The following is a 20,493-nucleotide window of genomic DNA, read 5'->3' on the forward strand; positions in this document are numbered from 1 at the left end:
CAGTGAATCTGAAGTTCTCCTGGATGAGTGTGCTCAGTGAATCTGAAGTTCTCCTGGATGAGTGTGCTCAGTGAATCTGAGGTTCTCCTGGATGAGTGTGGTCAGTGAGCGTGAAGTTCTCGTGGATGAGTGTCCTCTGTGAATCTCTGGTTCCCCTGGGTGGGTGTCCTCTATAAATCACAGGATCTCCTGAGTGGGTATCTGATTCTGGCATATACATTAATAATTCCTTTTTGTCCTGATTTGATGCAGTAACTTCCTCCATGTCTCTTCTACCTCTCTGCAGGTCTTGCAGGAAGCCGCCGAATCTTACAAATGTATAGACTCCTATTACCATACCCAGGACAACTCCCTGCTCCTCATTCTCCATAACCCCATGAACCGGTACCGCCAAAGCCAGGAGTCCTGGGACATGGCTCTCCATTCCAATATCAGCTTCAGGTATGCTCCCATATTGGCCTCTTCCCTCTCCATCACTTGATGGGGCAGCTGTATGTTCCAGGTTGCTGTAAAAGTTGCAGCAGTATCAGCATCACACATAAGCCGTGAGTGCCCCTGGTGGCGGGGATGTTGCAGTCTTGGCGATGCCATATCGGCACTATAAGCCTGATTTATTAAAGCGTCCAAGGCAGTGAAGCTGGGTGACCCAGCAAACCTGCAGAGTCATTTGCTATTTGTTAGCAAATGTTCTGAATCCTGGACCAGATCCATTACAGATTTGCTCCATCACCCAGCTTCACTAAAGAAATGGTATGTTTTCCAGCTTTGGAGAGCTTTAATAAATCAGGCCCTATGGGTTTCGGACCCCATTGCATGAGAGGACTATAGACGCCACTTTTGTCTATATTGGTTAATAAGGCTTAGTACTTTGCTGGGTGTGGTATTTTGGGTCTACCCTGATGATTACCAGGAAGATGATTGGTGGAAGGTTTCTTCTGCCCCCGTCTTTTCTTTTCAGGAGCCAATTACCATCCCAGGTTCTACACATTCCAGTGATGGCTGGTGGTACCCTGATGGTGACTACAGTGAACCATACCAAGTGCTCCATCAGAATCTCATGTGACAGGGTAACAACACAGGAGCACAGATGAGGCAGAAATAGAACCTTGGCTGCATTGCGTATAACCAGGAGCTATTGAAGTTGCTGATTCTGAGACTGCGGGTGCTGCCGTATGTCAGGCACTGAGCTATAAATCCCTTGAATCTGCTGCAGCAATGACTGCTTACTGATTACAATTCATATTTTTGGATTCACAATTTCCACTATGCCTTTATATGTTTGCACCAGTCATCATTTATTGCCTCCACCATCTACACCAGATGAATGTAAAATGACCGCTCTGATTTTCCCTTCTTCAGGAACTACCTGGAGTTGGTGGCAGATTCCATCTCACATTGGGTGCAGGAGGAGGAGGAGAAGTATCAGGAGAAGCTGGAGAAGGAGATGGAGGCTGCAAAACAGGCCCAGGCCATGCAGGACAGAGGGGTCACCTCCAGGGACATCTCACCCAGCAAGAAGAAAGCCAAAAAATCCTCCTCACCAAAAAAATCTAAAAGTGAGTAAAGATGTGTGATGTAAGCTTGGGATTCCTTCCTGCACTTATACAATACAGTGTCACATGCACATTTTACTGTTTTACCGCTTCAAAATCATTGAAAGAAAAGAACGACACCTATTGATCTGCTAAAAAACCAGAGAGTTCTAAAATTCCTGTTTAGGCTGACAACACAGTGACTGAAATCTCGAACAATGTTATCAGCCCCGCCTGCTGGACTACAGAATTTCTCCTATCCTGACCTCTCATTGTCCCCATGCATATATTTATTTCCCAGCACAATTATGCTGCTGCATTGGCCAGCCCACACTCAGGGAAATGTAGTTCTGGGGGCATGTCTGCATATTTAGAAACTGAGCTCCTAGCAGCTATCACTGCAAGAATTTTACAAGCCTGGTGATATCATTGCGAGGAGTAGAGGATTTTATTCACTACAGGAATGGAGTTGGAGTATCTGCAGGGGAAGAGGGGGTTTGGGGTAAATTTGTGTCAGCCTGAATCCATGGCACATTTCATGATGAATCCATGGAGTTATGGGGTGTACTCTAAATATTGACCCTTTGTCTGTTACAATAGTGAGGTAAGAAGCAGATGAATGAAATAAAGTGACCACACGACAGACAGAATTGATTCATCTCAATGTGTATGATACAAAATTCAGTGCAGGGATTCCTTTTATACGGCACATACCTGGCAAGGGCGACTTTGTGCCCACTGGCCCACTGGACTTTGTTGTCACAGATCCTATTTGATTCCTCTCTGATTTGAATTCCTCTCCAAGTTTCAGATCTTTATGTTTTGTTTTCAGGTCCCAAAGGCAGCAGATCGAGAGGCGGAAGTCGGGATGAAGGAACCCCAACTGCAGATCCAGCTGAGAACCCTTTCATTCGGGAGGACTCCCTCAAAGTAAGTAAAATCGGACCCTTGCATTACTCTCTTTATTTACTCAGTGCTCTCTATAATTTTTTGAAATGTCAGATAAATAAAAACACAAGTCTCAGTGTGCAGAGTCGCTTTACTGCTACAGGAAATCTAATTTTAAGATGATATTTGTTAAGAATGGTGTGGAGTTTCCCTTTTCAGCTTTTGGGATTATCATGTGATTAGGGTAAAGACCCAACACCCCCCCCCCCCCCTAATCCTTAGCTCTCATTTAGAAAGTTTGCATCACATGCATTGGCATGAATATCATTGTTTACATGAAATGCATTGGCATGAACATGAAAAGGTAAGTATCCTTTGGTTGTTTTTTTCTCAGCCTTTTGCGGTTCTTTTTCTGGAGCTGCCTCGACTCTCTGGAATGGTCTCCCCGTCCTATTCGGCTTGCTCCTAATTTCTGCTTATTTAAAAGAGTTCCTAAAACCCAACACTTCACCCTCACCTACCCGTCTTCTGTCTCCTAAACCCTCACTACTCCCCCACCATTCCATTTCCCCTCCTATTGTGTGATACTTCCCCCACCTCCTCCTATGTCACTGTCGGTATCTGTCTGCTATTTGCAACCTTTATTTATTTTTCAGCACTGTAATATGTTGGTGCTATATACAGTAAATCCTTTTTAACCTCCTAGCCATTAAGCCCGACCTTCGTACGGGCAAAAAAAAATGGCTAGGATGGTTAACCCCGTGTTTTTTCCCATCCTTACTTACCTGGTCCCGCTGTGCTCATCCAGCGTCGTGTTCGTGTTCCAGCAAATTTCATGAAAAACAGTGGATCACTTTTGGTACAGAAATCTAGACCTCAGTGTAACGCTCAGGTGGTTAATGATAATAATAATATTAGATAAACCCTTACATATCTTGTTCCCCAGGCCTGGAAGATTGAGCAAGATCGCCTAATGGAAGAAGAACGTCTGAAACAAGAGAAGAAAAACGCAAAAGGCGGTAAATCGAGTGCTAAGAAGAAAGCGGTGAGCAGAGAGCGCTCCAACTCCCGTGAGAGTAAGAGGTCTCCCAGCAGCACCAAGAAAGGCGCCAAAGAAAAGAACGAAAAAGAGGAGGCGGAGCCTCCAGGGCCCGGGCCGAACCCCACCGATGCTGCACCAGCTCCTCCTGAGAAGCATTTTGAGGTATGTGCTATGGTAGAGATCAGATTGACTGGGATACATCAGAAAATGTGCATTGCAGAGTATGTGTTATTTTACCCAGATATACACTTTAATTAGGGTTAAATAAAGAGTTTTTCACTAGGCAGATTTCCTGCAGCTTCCCTCATGATCAGATCACAGAAGGAGTCTGAGCTTTGCTTCTGTAATAATGTTTTTCAAAGTTACAATAAATGATCACTATGATTGGCTGCTACAGAGATCAATCAAACTGCAGCATTTCTAATTGGCTCCTGCCCACACATCAGGACTACAGATTTCAAATTGGTATCAGGTGCTGGGGGATGCAAGGGGTGCACACAGAGGGAAGATGATTGGACATCATCAATCATTGGATGTTTATAAGTATCCTTAGTGCAGCTAAGGCCTGGGACTTTATATGATTGGATACATTTATTCTAAGATATCATTTTACTTTGTATTTCATTTGTCACAATTCTATTTACTTATTCTATTCAACTCGTTGTATAATGCTGACAGCTATGAAAATACTCAAAATTTGTACTTTTAATGTTTTAGTTCATTGGCTACGACATGGGAGATAATCTGATCCAGGTCTCCGGGGGCTGCCGATGTCTTTACCCCACAGACGGGGGGCAGATCCAGGTGGAACACACCAACTTTGAGAAAGGTGAGAAGACACGAGTGTCCCCATCAGTACGTGGAAGCTGCAGTGAATTATATTCGTCATATTCTTTATAAATATGTAACACTGCACCTATGCAGACTTGCAATATAACTTTAGATTTACAGAGATGCCGGAGGGGGTGTTGGGGGGACTGTTTGGAGAAAACTTATTCTGCTCACACTTTTTGTTCCAGAGCTTTCAAGGGGGAGGGGGCAAGTTAATATTGGCATGTGACAGGTTCTCTTTTAGATGGCCCTATCAGCACCATTACAAGTCTTTATAAATAAATCCCTGACACATCACAATATACAGTGCTAGCATCATTCATCGAAAATGTTTCATATGGCTTAGGTGAGATCACACATAAAAGAGAGATGACCATCCCAAACGCATATCCTCATGTGTAAATTGTATGTATTACCCATGTGAAATGTCCTAAAGTTCTCTTAGCCTATAAAGGATGATATAAAAAATGTTAAACTTAGGACATTACACGGGTAAATTTTATACATGAGACTTTAAGCTGTCTTTAATCTCTAGTCGGTGACTTTGCCTAGGCTGAAATCACATGATGGGACAACACAGTGACTCAGTGGTTAGCACTCCGGCCTTTGCAGCGCTGGGTCCAAGGTTCAAATCTCGTCCAGGACTCTATCTGCATGGAGTTTTCAGGTTCTCCCCGTGTTTGTGTGGGTTTCCTCCCACATTCCAAAAACATGCAGTTAGTTTATTTGGCTTCCCCCCAAAATTACTTCTAATGACATATGACTATGGTAGGGACATTAGATTGTGAGCTCCTTTGGGGGACAGCTAGTGACTTTGACAGCTACTGGACTTTGAATAATAGGTACGATCAGTGATTTGACTGTAACAGTGTAACTTTGTAGCTGGTCACAAGGTGAGAAGCTGCAGCATTAACTGATCAGGGTAGGTGGAGGAAGTGTAGATCCACAGAATAGATGCGACAGGGAGATTCTTTACTTGCAGGTCCTCAGGAACAGTTTTATCTCCAGCACAACACCACCAAACCCAAATTTACAACTCCTTTAACTTCCCCTGCATCTAACTTTTGCACCCCGAAACCCTTGTACCTAAAACCCCATCCACATTTTAGTAGATGATGAAGAGGGCATAACAACATGGTTGTATGGATTGTAGTGGCCCCCAAGGAGCAGATGCTTCTTGTAGCCTCTACCTCGTTCCCTCCTTCCCTCGACATCCATTACACTGTCTCTTTGTTGAGCACTATGGGTCCTATTTATTAATGCTGTCTGATCCTGAAAAACAAAGACTATTACGGGTGTATCTGAGTGATCCAGCAAACTTGACCTGGATCTGGTCCAGGACAGTAAACATTTTTCAAACAATAGCAAATAATTTGTACGAAATCAATTCCAGGTTTGTTGGATCACCCAGGTTCACCAATGGTTGTCTATGTACACTAGTCTTAAAGAGCTTTAATAAATCGGGCCCAATGTGTATGATTTCTTTGGTTGTTGGAGGGTGCACCTTTAGGGTTATACTCTGACATTTCTGACTTTTGTTTTGTCCTACAAGCCTCCACGTTTGTGAAAATAAAATTACTGAAAGATGGACACAAGTTTCTGGTTCACATTATAAACCCAAAGAAAACGACCCCCAATAAGCAAGATGGCGCCATCCAGTCCGAGCTGAGCGGTGAGTAAAGTGCAGATGTATCTTCCGCTGTAGGTCATGTGACTGAGAACTGCCATTGGCTCAGTCTGTACTTACCATCAATGTGACTTTCCTTCTGTACAGGCAAAGCCGCCACCAAGGGAAGAAGCCTCAGTGAATTTGGGTCGTTCTCTGCCACTCTGCAGAGCGGGATACAGTTGTCTCTGAGCCATTATGGGGCCTCTGGCAGAGGATCAGGTGAGGTTCATGTTTTGTGATTTCATATTGTAATAATTCTATTATCGGTTGTTACATCTGCATGGTGGCCACTATGTATGGAATTGTCATCTGATCCCCCAAATGTCTTCTTATTGCTTTCTTTTTAGAGGAGAAGGATCCCGAGCTGGAGGCCATGCTGACCTTCCCATCTGTTCACACTCCCAGCATCATCCCCTCTCCACCTGCACAGCCTCCCCCTGTCCCTTCCGGCAAGGGAAGAAAATCTCCTCGTGGTAAATCACCGAGAGCTGTCCGAGTGAAGACGCCACAGGCCCTGGCTGCTGAGGAGACACCGCAAACACCAGAGGTTCCCGTAAGTGAGGGCATTACTACATTGGCTTTCATTGATCACATGGTGTTACCACTATTTCAACCTCTTGCTGTATTGGCTCTTAGAGATCATATGACATCAACACAATACAAACTCCACCTACATTGGCTTTCAGTGATCACATGGTGTTACCACTACTTCAACCTTTTGCAGTATTGGTTCCAAGAGATCACCTGATGTCAGTATTTGCTCCAAGAGATCACCCGACATCACCACAATATGAACTGCCCCTACATGGGCTTTCAATGACCTCTCTGTGTTACCACTACTTCATCCTCTGGCTGTATTGGCTATTAGAGATCATATGACATCACCACAATATAAACTCTCACTACATTGGCTTTTAATGGCCACATGGTGTTATCACTAATTCAACCTCTCACTTTATTGGCTCTAAGAGATCACATGACATCACAATACAAACTTCCCCTACATTAGATTTCATTGATCATATGGTCTTACCATTTCTTCAATCACTTTCTATATTGCTTCTAAGAGATCACATGACATCACCACACTTGATGTTCTGTTACTGTATTGGTTCTAAATGATGACATTTATTTATTCATATCCAATTAAATATGTAATAAATGTATAATTACATTTGTATAGGTGGAACCTGTTATGCCTCCTGTGACTCTGCCTCCCAAACCTGCACCTGTTGGCCCCGCCTTCCAGAGCCTGAATGTCTCCTACCCCAATGGTCTGTTCATGACATTCCAGAGAGATGATGCAGAAGGTCAGTTATGTGTTATTTTGTGAGATTCTATATTATATATTCCTGTAATCATTTCATCAATTCATAGAGCCCGTAGTGTTACTGCACCAGGGAAATGATTGGGTTCCTGCTTTGCTGCCTGACCTGGATTTGGGGTGGGGGAATTGTAGTTCTACCGGTACTAATAAAACTTTCCCCCAGGTGTGACGGACAGAGACGTGACAACTCAACGACTACTTGTCAAGTTAACTTATCCCATAAGGGTGAAGAATGCCCAGCTGTACAAAGGGAGCAAAACCCCTGCAACCAATGAGAAGAACCGAGTCATTACACCAGAGGGCTCAGTGGTGAAATGTATGTTAGACGGCTCCACAGAGGTAATAAAGAGGCCCTGTCACCAGACTCTAAATAATATTTACCTGTAAATTCCTCCCTGGTCTAGACATCCAAAAGCCCTGAGACTGCTGCTGGGTGCTGCCATATTGGATGTCAGTATCCTCAGCAGACTCAGAGCTGTCACAGGTATTAGTATTTCCCTGATCACGAGGTGTTCCCATGTTAGAGGCATTCTGGTGCTATTTTAACATTTGTTATCCCTGAATGTTGATGAATCCGTCAAACACATCCATAGCATTCTCTGATCATGTCCGTTCCAGGTTCTGCTTCCTGATGGATCTGTAAGCAGAAGTCCAGATTCTGGTCCCGTCAGTGCTCAATGTCATGATGCACCACCTCCTGGAGAGGAGCATGACAACCTCGCTGCTGAATCACAGTCAGCACCATCTTCTGCTGGATCTACACCGGAGGCCAAGGACCAGAAATCAGAATCTGTCCCCGAGCACAAGAGAGGTGAGTGGATTATTCCTCCAGTATTAATGAGTGCTGGGGGAGTTCATTAAGGAGGGACAATTATTTTGAAGCAATTTTCAGCCAGTTCACATATTAAAGTGAACCCGTCATTAACTTTATAAGTATTTACTGTATGTCGAAAAATACAGCAACAGGATTTTTACAAAGCTCCACCTTTCATCATTGAAAAGCCACCCTTGATTCTATATCAATATTGGAGTAAGCCACATGCAATATTTTGAGTGTATTAAGTATTAATACACATTCATCCTCTACACAGAGATTGTATTAATCTTCTCGCTCATTGTTTTTGCAGGGAAAGGTGGCCAAAAACTGGTGCCACCGACAGCCAAGCAAGAGTCAGTGGAGGCTCCTCCCCCAGAACCGCTGCCACCCACGCCTCCTGCCATAGTGGTACAGCCCAGTACCTGGATCACCACCACCCCATCCGGGGAACAGATAGGAACCCGGGGCTCCGAGAGGCTGGAGATAAAACCTCTGCAGACCTTCAGGGCTACGGATCCCGGCAATGGGACGGTAAGTCACTTCCCTGACTCTGCACAGAGCCTATATGGGGTGAAATGTATGATGGAGCAGAATGCTGGATGTGTCATCCGTGTTACAGGTGGTGACTACACGGGAAGATGGGGTGGTGACAGCAGTGAGCACAGACGGAACAACCATTGTAGAGCATGCAGATGGGACAAGAATCACCACCTTCTACCAGAACGTGGAGGTCCCCCTCCCTGGAGACCACGAGGAGACCGGTAATTAGTCCCGGGAAGCTGGACATGTGCTGGCCCATACACGCTCAGAGAACGGATCAATTCACAAAGATTATCCCACGAGGATTACAAAGTTTATTCTCAGTCATGTGACTTTTATTTTTAAATCTCATTGGTTGAAAATAACTATTACTTTATGAATAGGCTGGTGAATTGAGTTTCACCTATTGCATGGTGTGTAGATATTGGATGGAGCAGAGTTAGAGTAACCTAGAAACGTTTTAGAACAATGAAAATGAAATATGAAAATAATATTTTTTATGACCATCATCCAGATTTTCTGTTCCCTATTTCAAAGAGTGTATTGTGGTTACGGAATTACACTCTTTGACCCCTGTATACCACTCAACTGGACCAGCCCTTTTTTTACATTCCTCTGGGGTATAAAGGTATTATAGGGGGAATGAAGGTGGGGGGGGCTCTGCTGGGGGCATCTCTGGCTCTAGATAAAATTTTATCAGCCCCCCCCCCCCTATGGTTCCCCCTCTTTACCCCCAGTCTGCCTGATCCTGCAGAAAAATATTCCATTCTGTAATATATAATAACTGCACCATAAATATTCCTCTGACACGGCCATTCATCATAAAATTGGGAAGTCTTCAGAGAGGTGAAATATATCGCAGACTTGGCGGGGATCCCATCGTTATACACAACATGAGTATTTACTGTGAGCAGGGGCCCAACTGGCAGATGCAGCACCATGACGGTACAGGCCAGAGATGAACGGCATGTAAGGTCACCGGCCCTTCCCGCGTGTTTGTGGCAGCTTAGGGTGCGGAACAATCCCCCCACATTCCTAAAGTGTGCATTGTGGTTGGTGCACCAAGGCCTCAAAAATAAAATGAAATGATATGCACAGAACTTGTCCAGAGTGCCAAAGTGACCTAAAAGTATAACTTCAGCGTAAACCTCACTAGACCCAAAACATTCCTTAGTGCAGATATGAGATAAAAAAGTGGTGTCTGCTAGTACCCATGTTAGTCTCCAAATGATCCCTGCGTCTCCGAGACACCCCTCTGAACCCAGGAATAAACATTGCTAACTTTTGCTTTAATTAAGATGAAATCTCCACTCCCCCCACCCCCTTTTGGCACTTGGTACAGCCCATTGGCATTTACCAGTCAAATGCCAGGACTTCTGTGGGGAGTGCAAATTTTAAATAAGTGTGGGGCTTAGTTTCTGGAAGAGGGTGGGGCATAACTTTGGGCAGAAGTCATAGCCCTCTGTACAGTTCCCATGAGGACACAAAGATAAGCTGAAGCCTAAGAATTTATTATAAATTGTGACATCTTTCTGGTGTCACGGTGCTCCAAGCTGTCAAATACCCTCTCAACTCCTGACCTACTGTTTCTCCTTCCTCAGGGGAGGTACCCCAGAGCATTACCAAGAGAGTAAAGTTCATTCGGGTGGAAAAAACAGAATTTGTAACCGTCATTCTGAACTGCGAAGAACACACCTGCTACGCTGTGTCCGGTGACGGCACAGAAATCCTGGCAAAGGATCAGGCAGAATATCAGGTGAATAAATAATTTCTCTCAAATGATAATCCCAAATTTTTCTCAATGTTATTTTGAATAATTCTACTCTCAAATGAAAATCTGCTCCAAAAATTCTCTCCATAAGTAGGAAATCTGACAGAAATGTATTTAGGTCAACCATCACCTTTATAAACAGCCCGCCCCCGAGGAGCGATCACGTGTAACTTCAGTCCTTCATTCTCAGTTTCTGCAACCCATGCAGTTATTAGTGAATGTTTAAAGGAAAACTCTGACCAAAAACAAGATAAGGATTAAAATCACAATAGAGATAAAATATTAAATCCAGTTGAAAGTTCATCCAAAGATTTCCCTGCAGTACCCTTATCTGCCCCTAGGTGCCCTCTGTTCCATGGGAGCATCTATGTCCTCTAAGCACAGGTTATGACTGGCTTGTGTGTATTTTGGGCCCATTGTAGTTACATTATAGATAAATCACTGTGGCTACAATAAGCCCTTCAGGTAATTTACAAAACTTCTTATCTCTCATTGTTAGAAAAGTTATCCTAATACTCAGAAATTATAATACAGCAATCTAGAAATTGAATATATAGGTGTTCTCTCTGTGTTAATCAGGTGTTTCCACCCAACTCCGGCTGCCTGTCTATAAACCGTGAGGGCTGTGCTGTGTACTCCCCGAGGGCGGGTTCATCGTCTGAGGTTCCTCTCAAAGCTGAAGCTCTGCCCCCGGCCAGTTACATCCTCACCCACACACAGGACGTAATCTGCGAGGTGATGGACCCAGAGGGGAACCTATTCCAGGTAACACCAGCTGTATGACTGCTGTGATATGATGCATGTGTGTGATATTCATTGTTCAGGAACTCCAGAGAAATATTCAAATTTTATTATTGAATGCAATAATTAAACACACAGAACACTAGATAAGAATTATTTCACCTGCCAGATGATATGTACCTGTGCAGCCAGTCTTGTCATCCTGACACCCTTGGTAGATAGCACAGCCATCCCCCTGACCTCCTCTGCAGTAGAAGCATACCTTGGTCAGGACCACACCCCCACCATTTTGATTGGACGGTGAAGCAGCTGACCTGTATCTGTGGGCAGTAGGTTAGTAAAAGGTAAGATTGGGTAAAACATGTCATGAAATGAATCTTTGCTGTAGGTAATGGTGGATGGCAGTACGTCAGTGGTTATTGCTGGCGGGGACGCCGGAGAAGAGGAGGACTCCCAGAAGAATGATAACCCACCCCCCACTTCCTTACAAAGTCCACCGGAGATTTACGACTTTCACGCACCCAGGTATGGTGAATAGTTCTGCACCTTCCTTCATTGTAATGGCATCATTTCTTTCTGACCCTACTGGTCACTAATGGCATTGCACTTTACCTCTCCATGCAGGTTCTTCATTATCAATGCGGATGGCTCAGGCAGCGAACTTCTCCGCATTCGGGAAGTGGAAGATTATCTGGCCTCCTGTTATTGTGACCCAGCAACAGCTGTCCTGCGGGAGCCAACCCAGGAGGTGCCAGGTGGGTGGGGCCATACAAAATACGCGATATGTAAATCACTGGTAGCGGGGCATTTGTAAAGCCAACCTTAGAACTGGACCATGTAGTAATGGAAGAAGTAGGCTTGGGTGGAATGATAGCCAGGTGAATTATGGGAAGAGGGCAGGGTGCATTATGGGAGGAAGGCAGGCTGTAGGAGGCAGCAGGGTGCATCATGGGAGGAAGGCAGGCTGGGGGAGGCAGCAGGGTGCATTATGAGAGGAAAGCAGGTTGGAGGAGGCAGCAGGGTGCATAAAGGGGGGAAGGAAGGCTGGTGGAGGCAGCAAGGTGCATTATGGGGGGAAGGCAGGCTGGAGGAGGCAGCAGGGTGCATTATGGGAAGAAGGAAGACCAGTGGAGGCAGCAAGGCGCATTGTGGGATGAAGGCCAGGCTCAGGTCAGTGTCTGCTTACATACCGGTTGGGTTTGGAATATCTCCTGGCTCTGGATTTTGAATTTCTAACGTAACAAGCATCATGCTTCTCAGGTGTTCAGACCATCACAGTCCTGCAGCCATTCTCTCAAACCTCCCCCTGGATAATGAAGAAAGAGTTAAACAACATGGTGCCCCCCAATCTCCTCTCCAGAAAGTGGGACACCTTCCCCTCCTCTGAGGTAAGTGCATCTGGAGATAATTATTTTATGAGGATTAGCTATGGACCCCAATCACTGACTTCTGTCTGTTCTCAGCGGAAGACTCCTGGACCTGCACTCGGGATTGGCGTATGGAAAGGTCTCCGCATTGGTGACAGAGAGGTGAGGAGAGTCCCGCCTCCAATACTCAAGTGTCCCGAAGTTCTGAGAATGCGTCAGCTCTGCCAGTATGAACCCATCAACACAGAAGTTCGGGAAAAGCTGGAGCTGTCACTGAAGGTAATTCATGTCAGGAAGAGTCACCCCTGATCTTGTTATCTGTGTCTTACTGAATGTGGGGTGCAGGCCAGAAACTGAAGTGGGGGAACCCACGTGTTTGATACTGTGGAGGAGTCTCTGCCTAGGACTGTGCAGTGACATCCAGGACTGATACAGCCAGTCTCAGGATGGGCAATGCCCTGTAATGGCACCTCTGAAGCAGTTGGCTGGAACTGTCTACCCTACAGTCTTTGCCAGTCACACTGAGATGGCAGAACTTTCACATGGACAATACTCTGATCTGTTCTGTCTCCAGAGGTACATCGATAAAGTTCTGAAGAAGGAAGAAGAGTTACAAGAATTAAACATTAAGGAGCCCAGGACAGAAGAGGAGAAAGGCAACGCCACTGATTTACTCAAGCTGGTCCTGGTAAGAGGTGGAGACAGGCGATGGGTACGAGGGGTCAGAGAATGGGATCTGGTACAAGGCTAGGATTGGGTGATGGTTGGAGAAAGGTGATGGGAACTGGGGATGGAGAAGGAATTCATATAGAAAGAGATGGACCTGGTACCAGGGACGGTTTGGGTGATGGGTAGAAAGAGGTGATGAGCCTGAGGATAGAGAAGTCACGTATGAGGAAAGGGCTGGACCTGGTACCAGGCTAGGATTGGGTGATGGGTAGAAAGAGGTGATGAGCCTGAGGATAGAGAAGTCATGTATGAGGAAAGGGCTGGACCTGGTACCAGGCTAGGATTGGGTGATGGTTGGAGATGGGCACTGGGGTAGAGAAGGGAGTGTATGAGAAAAAAACCTGGACCTGGTACCAGACTAGGATGGGCATAGGGCGGAGAGAAGCTATGAGCACTGGAACTGGAAAAGGGAAGTGTGATGGAAAACCTGGACCTGGTACCAGGCTAGGACTGCATGTTGGGCAAAGAGAGGTGATGGGCACTGGTGGTGGAGTTATATAAAGGGGGATGAGGAAAATAAGAAGGAATGGGAGGAATAAGGATTGAGAGGAATAAAATGACTTTGTGCCGGTCTTGGTGCTGGGATTAGGTAAGTATTAGAGAGAGGCGATGGACACTGAAATGGAACAAGGTTGTCCTAAAGCCTGACCTAGACACCGGCTTCCCATATGATCAGTGCAGCTGTAGTTGGGTAAAGGACTCTGCGGTTGGTCAGAGACGTTGAGGGAAGGATCTGATAGGGGATACAAGTCCTTTAGAGGGGACATCAGTGGATTGAAATGCGGTCAATCTTTTTCACTAGATGACCTTTAATGTTTTTCTTTATCATCTATCTGACAGACGCTGACCGAGTTCCGGGAATCCCCAGCAACTCCCAGCCTTGAGCAAATTCATGGTGAGATACTAATTGATTATGTTTAATATTAATAGAAACATAATTGTGGATTTTTGGGTCCCTCTCCACTTCCTTCAATAAATGCTGACCTAGTATTAGAGGCTGTAAGGCTTCCAAGTCACTGCTGAGGAGCAGAGTTATCTGAGCTGCAAATTCAATGATAGGAGGAGCTGCAGGGGGAGCTGAGCTGCTGAGCTACTGCTGAGAATCAAATGTAGGGGATTAAGGGTATGAAATCATTGAACCCATAGCTTGCAGCTGTAATTGTCCTTCCTGCAGGCACCAATCACTGCATCTGATTGGTTGCAGGGGAGACAATGGCAGGTCTTGGGTGTATCCGGCCCATATTTATCATGTGATGTTCATATACACCCAGAATCAGTAAAATGATTTGTAAATCTTGTTTATCCAATAATTACAAAGCTTTGCTTCTTTGCAGGGGACATTGCCAGTCTGTATGAGAATGCCGTGTCCCCACCGCCACTGACACCCCCAGTGATGGCCAAACCACAGCGCAGTGCCCAGGACTGGGAAAAACTCCGGTAATTCTCCAATTAATATACAAAAGCAAATTTCAGAGATGTTTGGAATTACAGAATTTTTCTGTGTTAAAGAGGACCTGTCGGTAACTTTACAAATCCGTATGAATAAACCCTGATATATCCCAGTTGTGGCCTTTCTCCAGCTCTAGTTTACACTATGCTGGTTTCAGGTCTTTGAAAATTATTATTAATAGGCAGGATTTATATAGCGCCAACATATTACCCAGAGCTGTACATTAAATAGGGGTTGCAAATGTCAGACAGTGACACAGGAGAGGAGGAGACCCTGCACCGAACAGCTTACAATCTAGGAGGTGGGGGAAAGTAGCACACAATACGAGGGGGTTCAGTTGTATTGAAGCAAGACGTGGCCACGCAGTGAGTGCTTTTATGGGAAGACCAACAATGTCGGCGCTCATAAAGGAAGTACAACACTGCCTGGTTTTATTCTGATTTCATTCACTCACATTATAGCAATCTGCTCCTCTCTGCCCCTCTGCTGGTAAAACATGAAGGTGATGAATTTGTATACAGTACTGCTTTGTCAGGTGATCCCTATGTAACGACAGTGATCACTATATAGCAGCTGGTGTTCTTAGCAATAAGTATTCCATGCCCATGGAGATGCCTGTTATAGGTTTTCCTTGTTCACCGAGCAGATTATCACCCAGGCTAAGGGATGAGTCCGTACGGAATGATGGAGCTCCCCAGACCTTTCGCACTCCGCGCCGTGCTAATTGTAATGTCCCCAACGCCAGAAAATTTAAAACTGCGTGTCCTGTTCTGCAACTGTTCACATCTGTGCCCCATAATTCCTCTCTGCATTATTTCATATAACTGACACACATGGGCGCAATCTGAGCCAACTTGTCACAAAGACAAAAGTTTGAGAATGCTGAGTCGCCATTTCCGATGTAAGCCCACCAGACTCTATCACATAGGGGACATCATTATGTTGGGGGGGGTTATAAAGTCATGTATATAGAGTCATAGATTGAATATATAGGTATATAGATATTTGTCCTACAGACAGCCCTGACCATGCAGGACCTGCAGGAGCGAATAGCCCCACCATGGAGGACCTGCAGGAGCAGACAGCCCTGGCCATGTAGGACCTGCAGGAGCGAATAGCCCCACCATGCAGGACCTGCAGGAGCGGACAGCCCTGGCCATGCAGGACCTGCAGGAGCGAATAGCCCCACCATGGAGGACCTGCAGGAGCGGACAGCCCTGACCACGCACGACCTGCAGGAGAGGACAGCCCTGACCATGCAGGACCTGCAGGAGCGAATAGCCCTGACCACACACTACCTGCAGGAGGGGACAGCCCTGACCTCGCAGAACCTGCAGGAGGGGACAGCCCTGACCTCGCAAGACCTGCAGGAGGGGACAGTCCTGACCTTGCAGGTTCTGCAGGAGCGGACAGCCCTGACCTCGCAGAACCTGCAGGAGGGGACAGCCCTGACCTCGCAAGACCTGCAGGAGGGGACAGTCCTGACCTCGCAGGTTCTGCAGGAGCGGACAGCCCTGACCTCGCAGGACCTGCAGGAGCGGACACCCCTGACCACGCAGGACCTGCAGGAGCAGACAGCACTGACCATGCAGGACCTGCAGGAGCGAATAGCCCTGACCACGCACTACCTGCAGGAGGGGACAGCCCTGACCTCGCAGAACCTGAAGAGCGGACAGCCCTGACCACGCAGGACCTGCAGCAGAAGACAGACTTACCTGATGATTAGGTGCAGACTGAATGAGTTTGGAAATCGCAATAAGAAACAGATAAATCGCTGCAGCCATCAGAAGTACCCCCAGGGGGTATTTGTAGTGCTGGTACAGAAGTGCAATGGTTGGAGAAATCAAAATGTCAGTGTGCTGTGAGTGAAGGCTGCCCCCTGTTGGAAAGGATCGGTATTAATGATGTTGGTTAGAGGCTAATGATGATGGACAGATCGAGAAAAAGCAGAGGATGAACTCTCAGTATTTTGTATTCTCAGGCAGGAGATCCAGGAGCAGAAGGATAACCTCTCTGCTATGAGGAGCAGACACATTCCTCCGTACTTCAAGTCTGAGATGGCTCAGCAATTCCTGCAGAACCAGGTATGTTCCGCCCACCATGGCACTTACTGGGTTGTCTCTGATTTTCTGCTGCAAACACTAATTGCCACAAAAAGATTTCTTATCACTGATACAGTGGACAATACATTTCATATAAAGTGTTGATCCCGCCATGAGACACCTGACACAGGCATGGTCCAATGTTGCCACTCCAGGATTATAGTGTGCTGCTGACACTGGCGTGTGCATAAAGACGGGAAGTGCACAGAACAAACTAAATGCCCGCCAGTTAGGGGCAAAATCTTCCCGGTCCTTCCTTCTGCCCCCATATATAACTATCACCTCTCATGTCCCCAGGCTCCAGATATGGACGCCCTGTCTAAGTAGCTGCCGCCATCTTCTACCACCTGGGAGGAAGACGAGGGGACGGAGGAGGAGCTGGCGCTCAGTGTGGAGGAGGAGGAGTCAGGTAAGTGACCGCCAATAAAATCCTTAGACTAACAGGAGCTCCACCAAGTGCAGAGTTCCTCCCCTGAACACCAATCAGCATGAAAAGAATTTGTGGGGACTCCCAGAACTATTTGGGAGAATGTTTGCCTGTTGTGAGATGATTTCTATTCCTATAGATGAGTAAATATGAACTCACCAATCCCAGGGCACCACTACCTTTGGGAACTTGTCCCACATGTAAAAAGTTATTCCATAAAATTGTGTTTCCCTGACAATACATTACCTTTGATTTATGTTCTCATGCCCCTGACACCCTTCTAGCAGTTTTGGTGACAATGCCTTGTTCTGAGACTTTGCAATTAGGAAACTGTCAAACATTTCATGAAAACACATTTTCACACCTTGTGGGTGTTTTATATATTTTATATTCCTTGTTTTACAGGCCAGAACCTGGATGGTGATAAAAGGCCAGCGGACTGCGGAGATGGTGAAGGCACCGCGGTGAGGGGGAGAATGTCACCAGATGAGGGGACAGGTGAGGGAAATGATCTGTATCATCTGAAGGATAATAATATCACCCAATATTAGTAATCTTTAAGGAAATGTCCACTTTAACTGAACCAAACACTTCCTCCTGTAGGCGGGGTGAATTTTGATTGGCCAGAAATGATCCAGGCACAGACATATCACCCCCTCAGCCGCAGCGAGTGTCAGCTCCTCTGTACAGAGACTGATGGGACTGGCTCAGTGTTCTTTGTACAGCACTGCGGTATGTGTCAGAGCTATATAGATGTATAATAATAGTTTGTGACTGTGGGGGGAGATTAGAGTGTCAGCTCTTCTGTACAGAGACTGATGGGACTGGCTCAGTGATCTCTGTACAGCACTGTGGTATATGTCAGAGCTATATACATGTATAGTAGAAGTGTTTGACTGTATTTTTATGTCTCCTCCAGTTTGTGGCAGTGGAAGATCCGGTGAGACGCAGGGTGAGCACCTCCTCCACTTCTCCTCCCCTAAACAGGGCTGGTAAACACGTTCCTCGAGGATTCCATCTCACCCCAGCGGTGGCGCAGTTTGGGGTGCTCAGGGAGGGGTACACGTATGCCCTGACAGTGATGATGAAGAATATTGGGGTGGATTTCTGCAGGTAATCATTTTTCTGACAGCCCACCATTCATTGGAAAGAGAATCCATCCAATCATTGCCATTTGGGGGTGTTGGGGTTTCTCTGATGTAACACAGAGATCCTAGATGAGGAGAATCTGACAAAGCCTTACAGCTCCCCCTGCTGGCAGAACATCATATCAGCCCTTCTGCATGCTGTGGATAAAGGGTGTCCTTACATAGTATAAAAAGCCCATTTATTCCACCCCATCAGGTGTAATACGCCATACCAAAGGCCTGGTACTAACCCTTTACTGTGCTGGTAATATCATGTAACATTTAACTGGTCTTTAATATCTCATCCGACTTTTGTGTTTCCTTCGGCAGATTCCGGGTGAAGCCTCCACCACCCAGCAGTGGCCTGAGAGTCACCTACACCCCTGGGCCGGTAAGTGACCCCAACATTCATCCAGAGTATGAGGATCAATGAGATGCACATAGCACTGACCTAAAATGAGCCAATCAGATTACTGTAGCTGTGGATTTTAATTGGTCCACCTCCAAACCAGAGAGCTAAGACTGAGAAAACGTCATCTGATGCTGCGTAGTGATTGGTGAATGTTGGATAGGTGAACCCCCTGACCCCGGCCTGTCTCTGCACACCTGTTGTGCCCATTATAAGGGGCACTGCCATCCCTGTCCCGAGTTTCTGGGTCTGCGCAGTGCAGTCACATGACAGAGCAATGCCCCCTCCCCTCTTTGTTGCCTGTTGGATTTTTGGTTCCCCCGTCTCTGTCCCGGTTTTTCCTGTCTGATGTACAATGAATGTTTCTCATGTTGGTTCTCTCTGTCATTCACATCCTCCATGTTGTGTCATATGATCAGGTGGCGGCCGGCATGCAGACCTGGCTGGATGTAGAATTGTACGCCATGGCCATCGGATTGGAAGGGCCGGAAGGGGCCGCCGAGTGTTCGCACTGCATTGAGATCCAGACTGAGGTGGAGACGCTCTTCTTGCCTGTGACTGCAAATATCCTTTACGCGAACATCGAGTGACCCCAAAGCATCATCTGCTGTCACATGACCCCACGGGGGCACACACTGTACAGACAAATCAGCCCAAGGGTCCTGAGCCACAGCAGACCCCCCACCCACTATAGTACCCTGGGTAAAACTTAGGGGGTTGGGTGCTGTAATGAATCCTTAATGGTGAGTTGTTTTATTGGGGTCCGGTCAGTGCATTTTGGGGATTGGCCCTTCAGGATTTCCAACAACACCAAGGGCCACACTATTGGTAAGGATCATTATTGATGCCACCATCTTCTAGGGCATCTCAGCCAGCAAAAAGCACCACGACAGCAGAATCCCAAGGTGCCCCGAAACACGTTAGTACCTACCACTCATAGAAATAACTTTGCTCTGATCATCTTACCAATACTCCACACATTTCCATGTGACCCTCTCTCTGCCACGCCCACCAGATCTCCTGTGCTCAGGTAGACACCTGGTATCATATAATCATGAATAAATGCCCATTACGCGGGAGGTTGATCTGCTGCTCACAGTGCAGCCAATAGGGTGCAACCCGTGCAGTCCTGCTCAGGATCAGTGTCAGTGCCACCACAGACCACACTGTATATACTGTGCTGCAATACCATTGTTATATCCTTAACACCCCCCTTCACCAGTCCTCACAGAGGGTGTGTATGAGAGCCGCATGGAGGGTGCAGAGCACAGAGATCTGGGGCCAGGAGTGAAGCTGATCAGCAGCAGCCTCCAAGCCAGACTGCAAGTACTAAGACCCAGAAAAGCAGCTGAAACAGGTAGGTATCTTCCAGAAGGGGCAACTAATGGGGGGATTAGATCTGGGAGGGGGTACTAGTACTAGGAAAACAAATCAATTCCAAATATTATTTTATAGCTCCATGTAACACGGACAGAATAATCCTTAATGTTCTCTGCCCACACATGACACAATATAGGAATAACTCGTCCCCCTGCTCCTGTATTCCCAGACTAAAATACATCAGGTCAGAGTAAATGGTGTCACCCCATAGGGGCAAATGTTTGTGAGCCCCTGACCCTTACACTAATCTACATGTGAATTTGTGACTTTCTCAACATCCTTGAACATTAACCCTTCATTCATTCATTGCCTACAGCCATTGGTGATAAACCTGAATATATACA

The 20,493-nt window shown here is 46.3% G+C and overlaps 1 protein-coding gene across 1 annotated transcript in view; it reads left to right on the forward strand.

Annotated features, from left to right (window-relative positions):
• Window positions 1-20,493, forward strand: part of SPAG17 (sperm associated antigen 17) — a gene marked incomplete at its 5' end in the record, with an annotated part of 39,650 nt that overhangs the window by 17,788 nt on the left and 1,369 nt on the right. Inside the window, 29 exon segments of the mRNA XM_072423165.1 lie at window positions 287-441; window positions 1,360-1,556; window positions 2,365-2,462; window positions 3,367-3,624; window positions 4,180-4,291; window positions 5,846-5,965; window positions 6,068-6,181; window positions 6,310-6,515; window positions 7,146-7,272; window positions 7,453-7,628; window positions 7,908-8,100; window positions 8,417-8,637; window positions 8,726-8,867; window positions 10,248-10,402; window positions 10,997-11,182; window positions 11,547-11,683; window positions 11,783-11,913; window positions 12,419-12,546; window positions 12,622-12,804; window positions 13,100-13,213; window positions 14,095-14,149; window positions 14,589-14,691; window positions 16,686-16,788; window positions 17,134-17,215; window positions 17,639-17,697; window positions 18,153-18,346; window positions 18,691-18,751; window positions 19,189-19,333; window positions 19,989-20,126. Coding sequence (XP_072279266.1) covers window positions 287-441; window positions 1,360-1,556; window positions 2,365-2,462; window positions 3,367-3,624; window positions 4,180-4,291; window positions 5,846-5,965; window positions 6,068-6,181; window positions 6,310-6,515; window positions 7,146-7,272; window positions 7,453-7,628; window positions 7,908-8,100; window positions 8,417-8,637; window positions 8,726-8,867; window positions 10,248-10,402; window positions 10,997-11,182; window positions 11,547-11,683; window positions 11,783-11,913; window positions 12,419-12,546; window positions 12,622-12,804; window positions 13,100-13,213; window positions 14,095-14,149; window positions 14,589-14,691; window positions 16,686-16,788; window positions 17,134-17,215; window positions 17,639-17,697; window positions 18,153-18,346; window positions 18,691-18,751; window positions 19,189-19,333; window positions 19,989-20,126 — 4,093 coding nt within the window.

Source organism: Pyxicephalus adspersus, chromosome 1 (assembly GCF_032062135.1).
Source record: "Pyxicephalus adspersus chromosome 1, UCB_Pads_2.0, whole genome shotgun sequence".
In the NCBI taxonomy this organism is placed as follows: domain Eukaryota; kingdom Metazoa; phylum Chordata; class Amphibia; order Anura; family Pyxicephalidae; genus Pyxicephalus; species Pyxicephalus adspersus.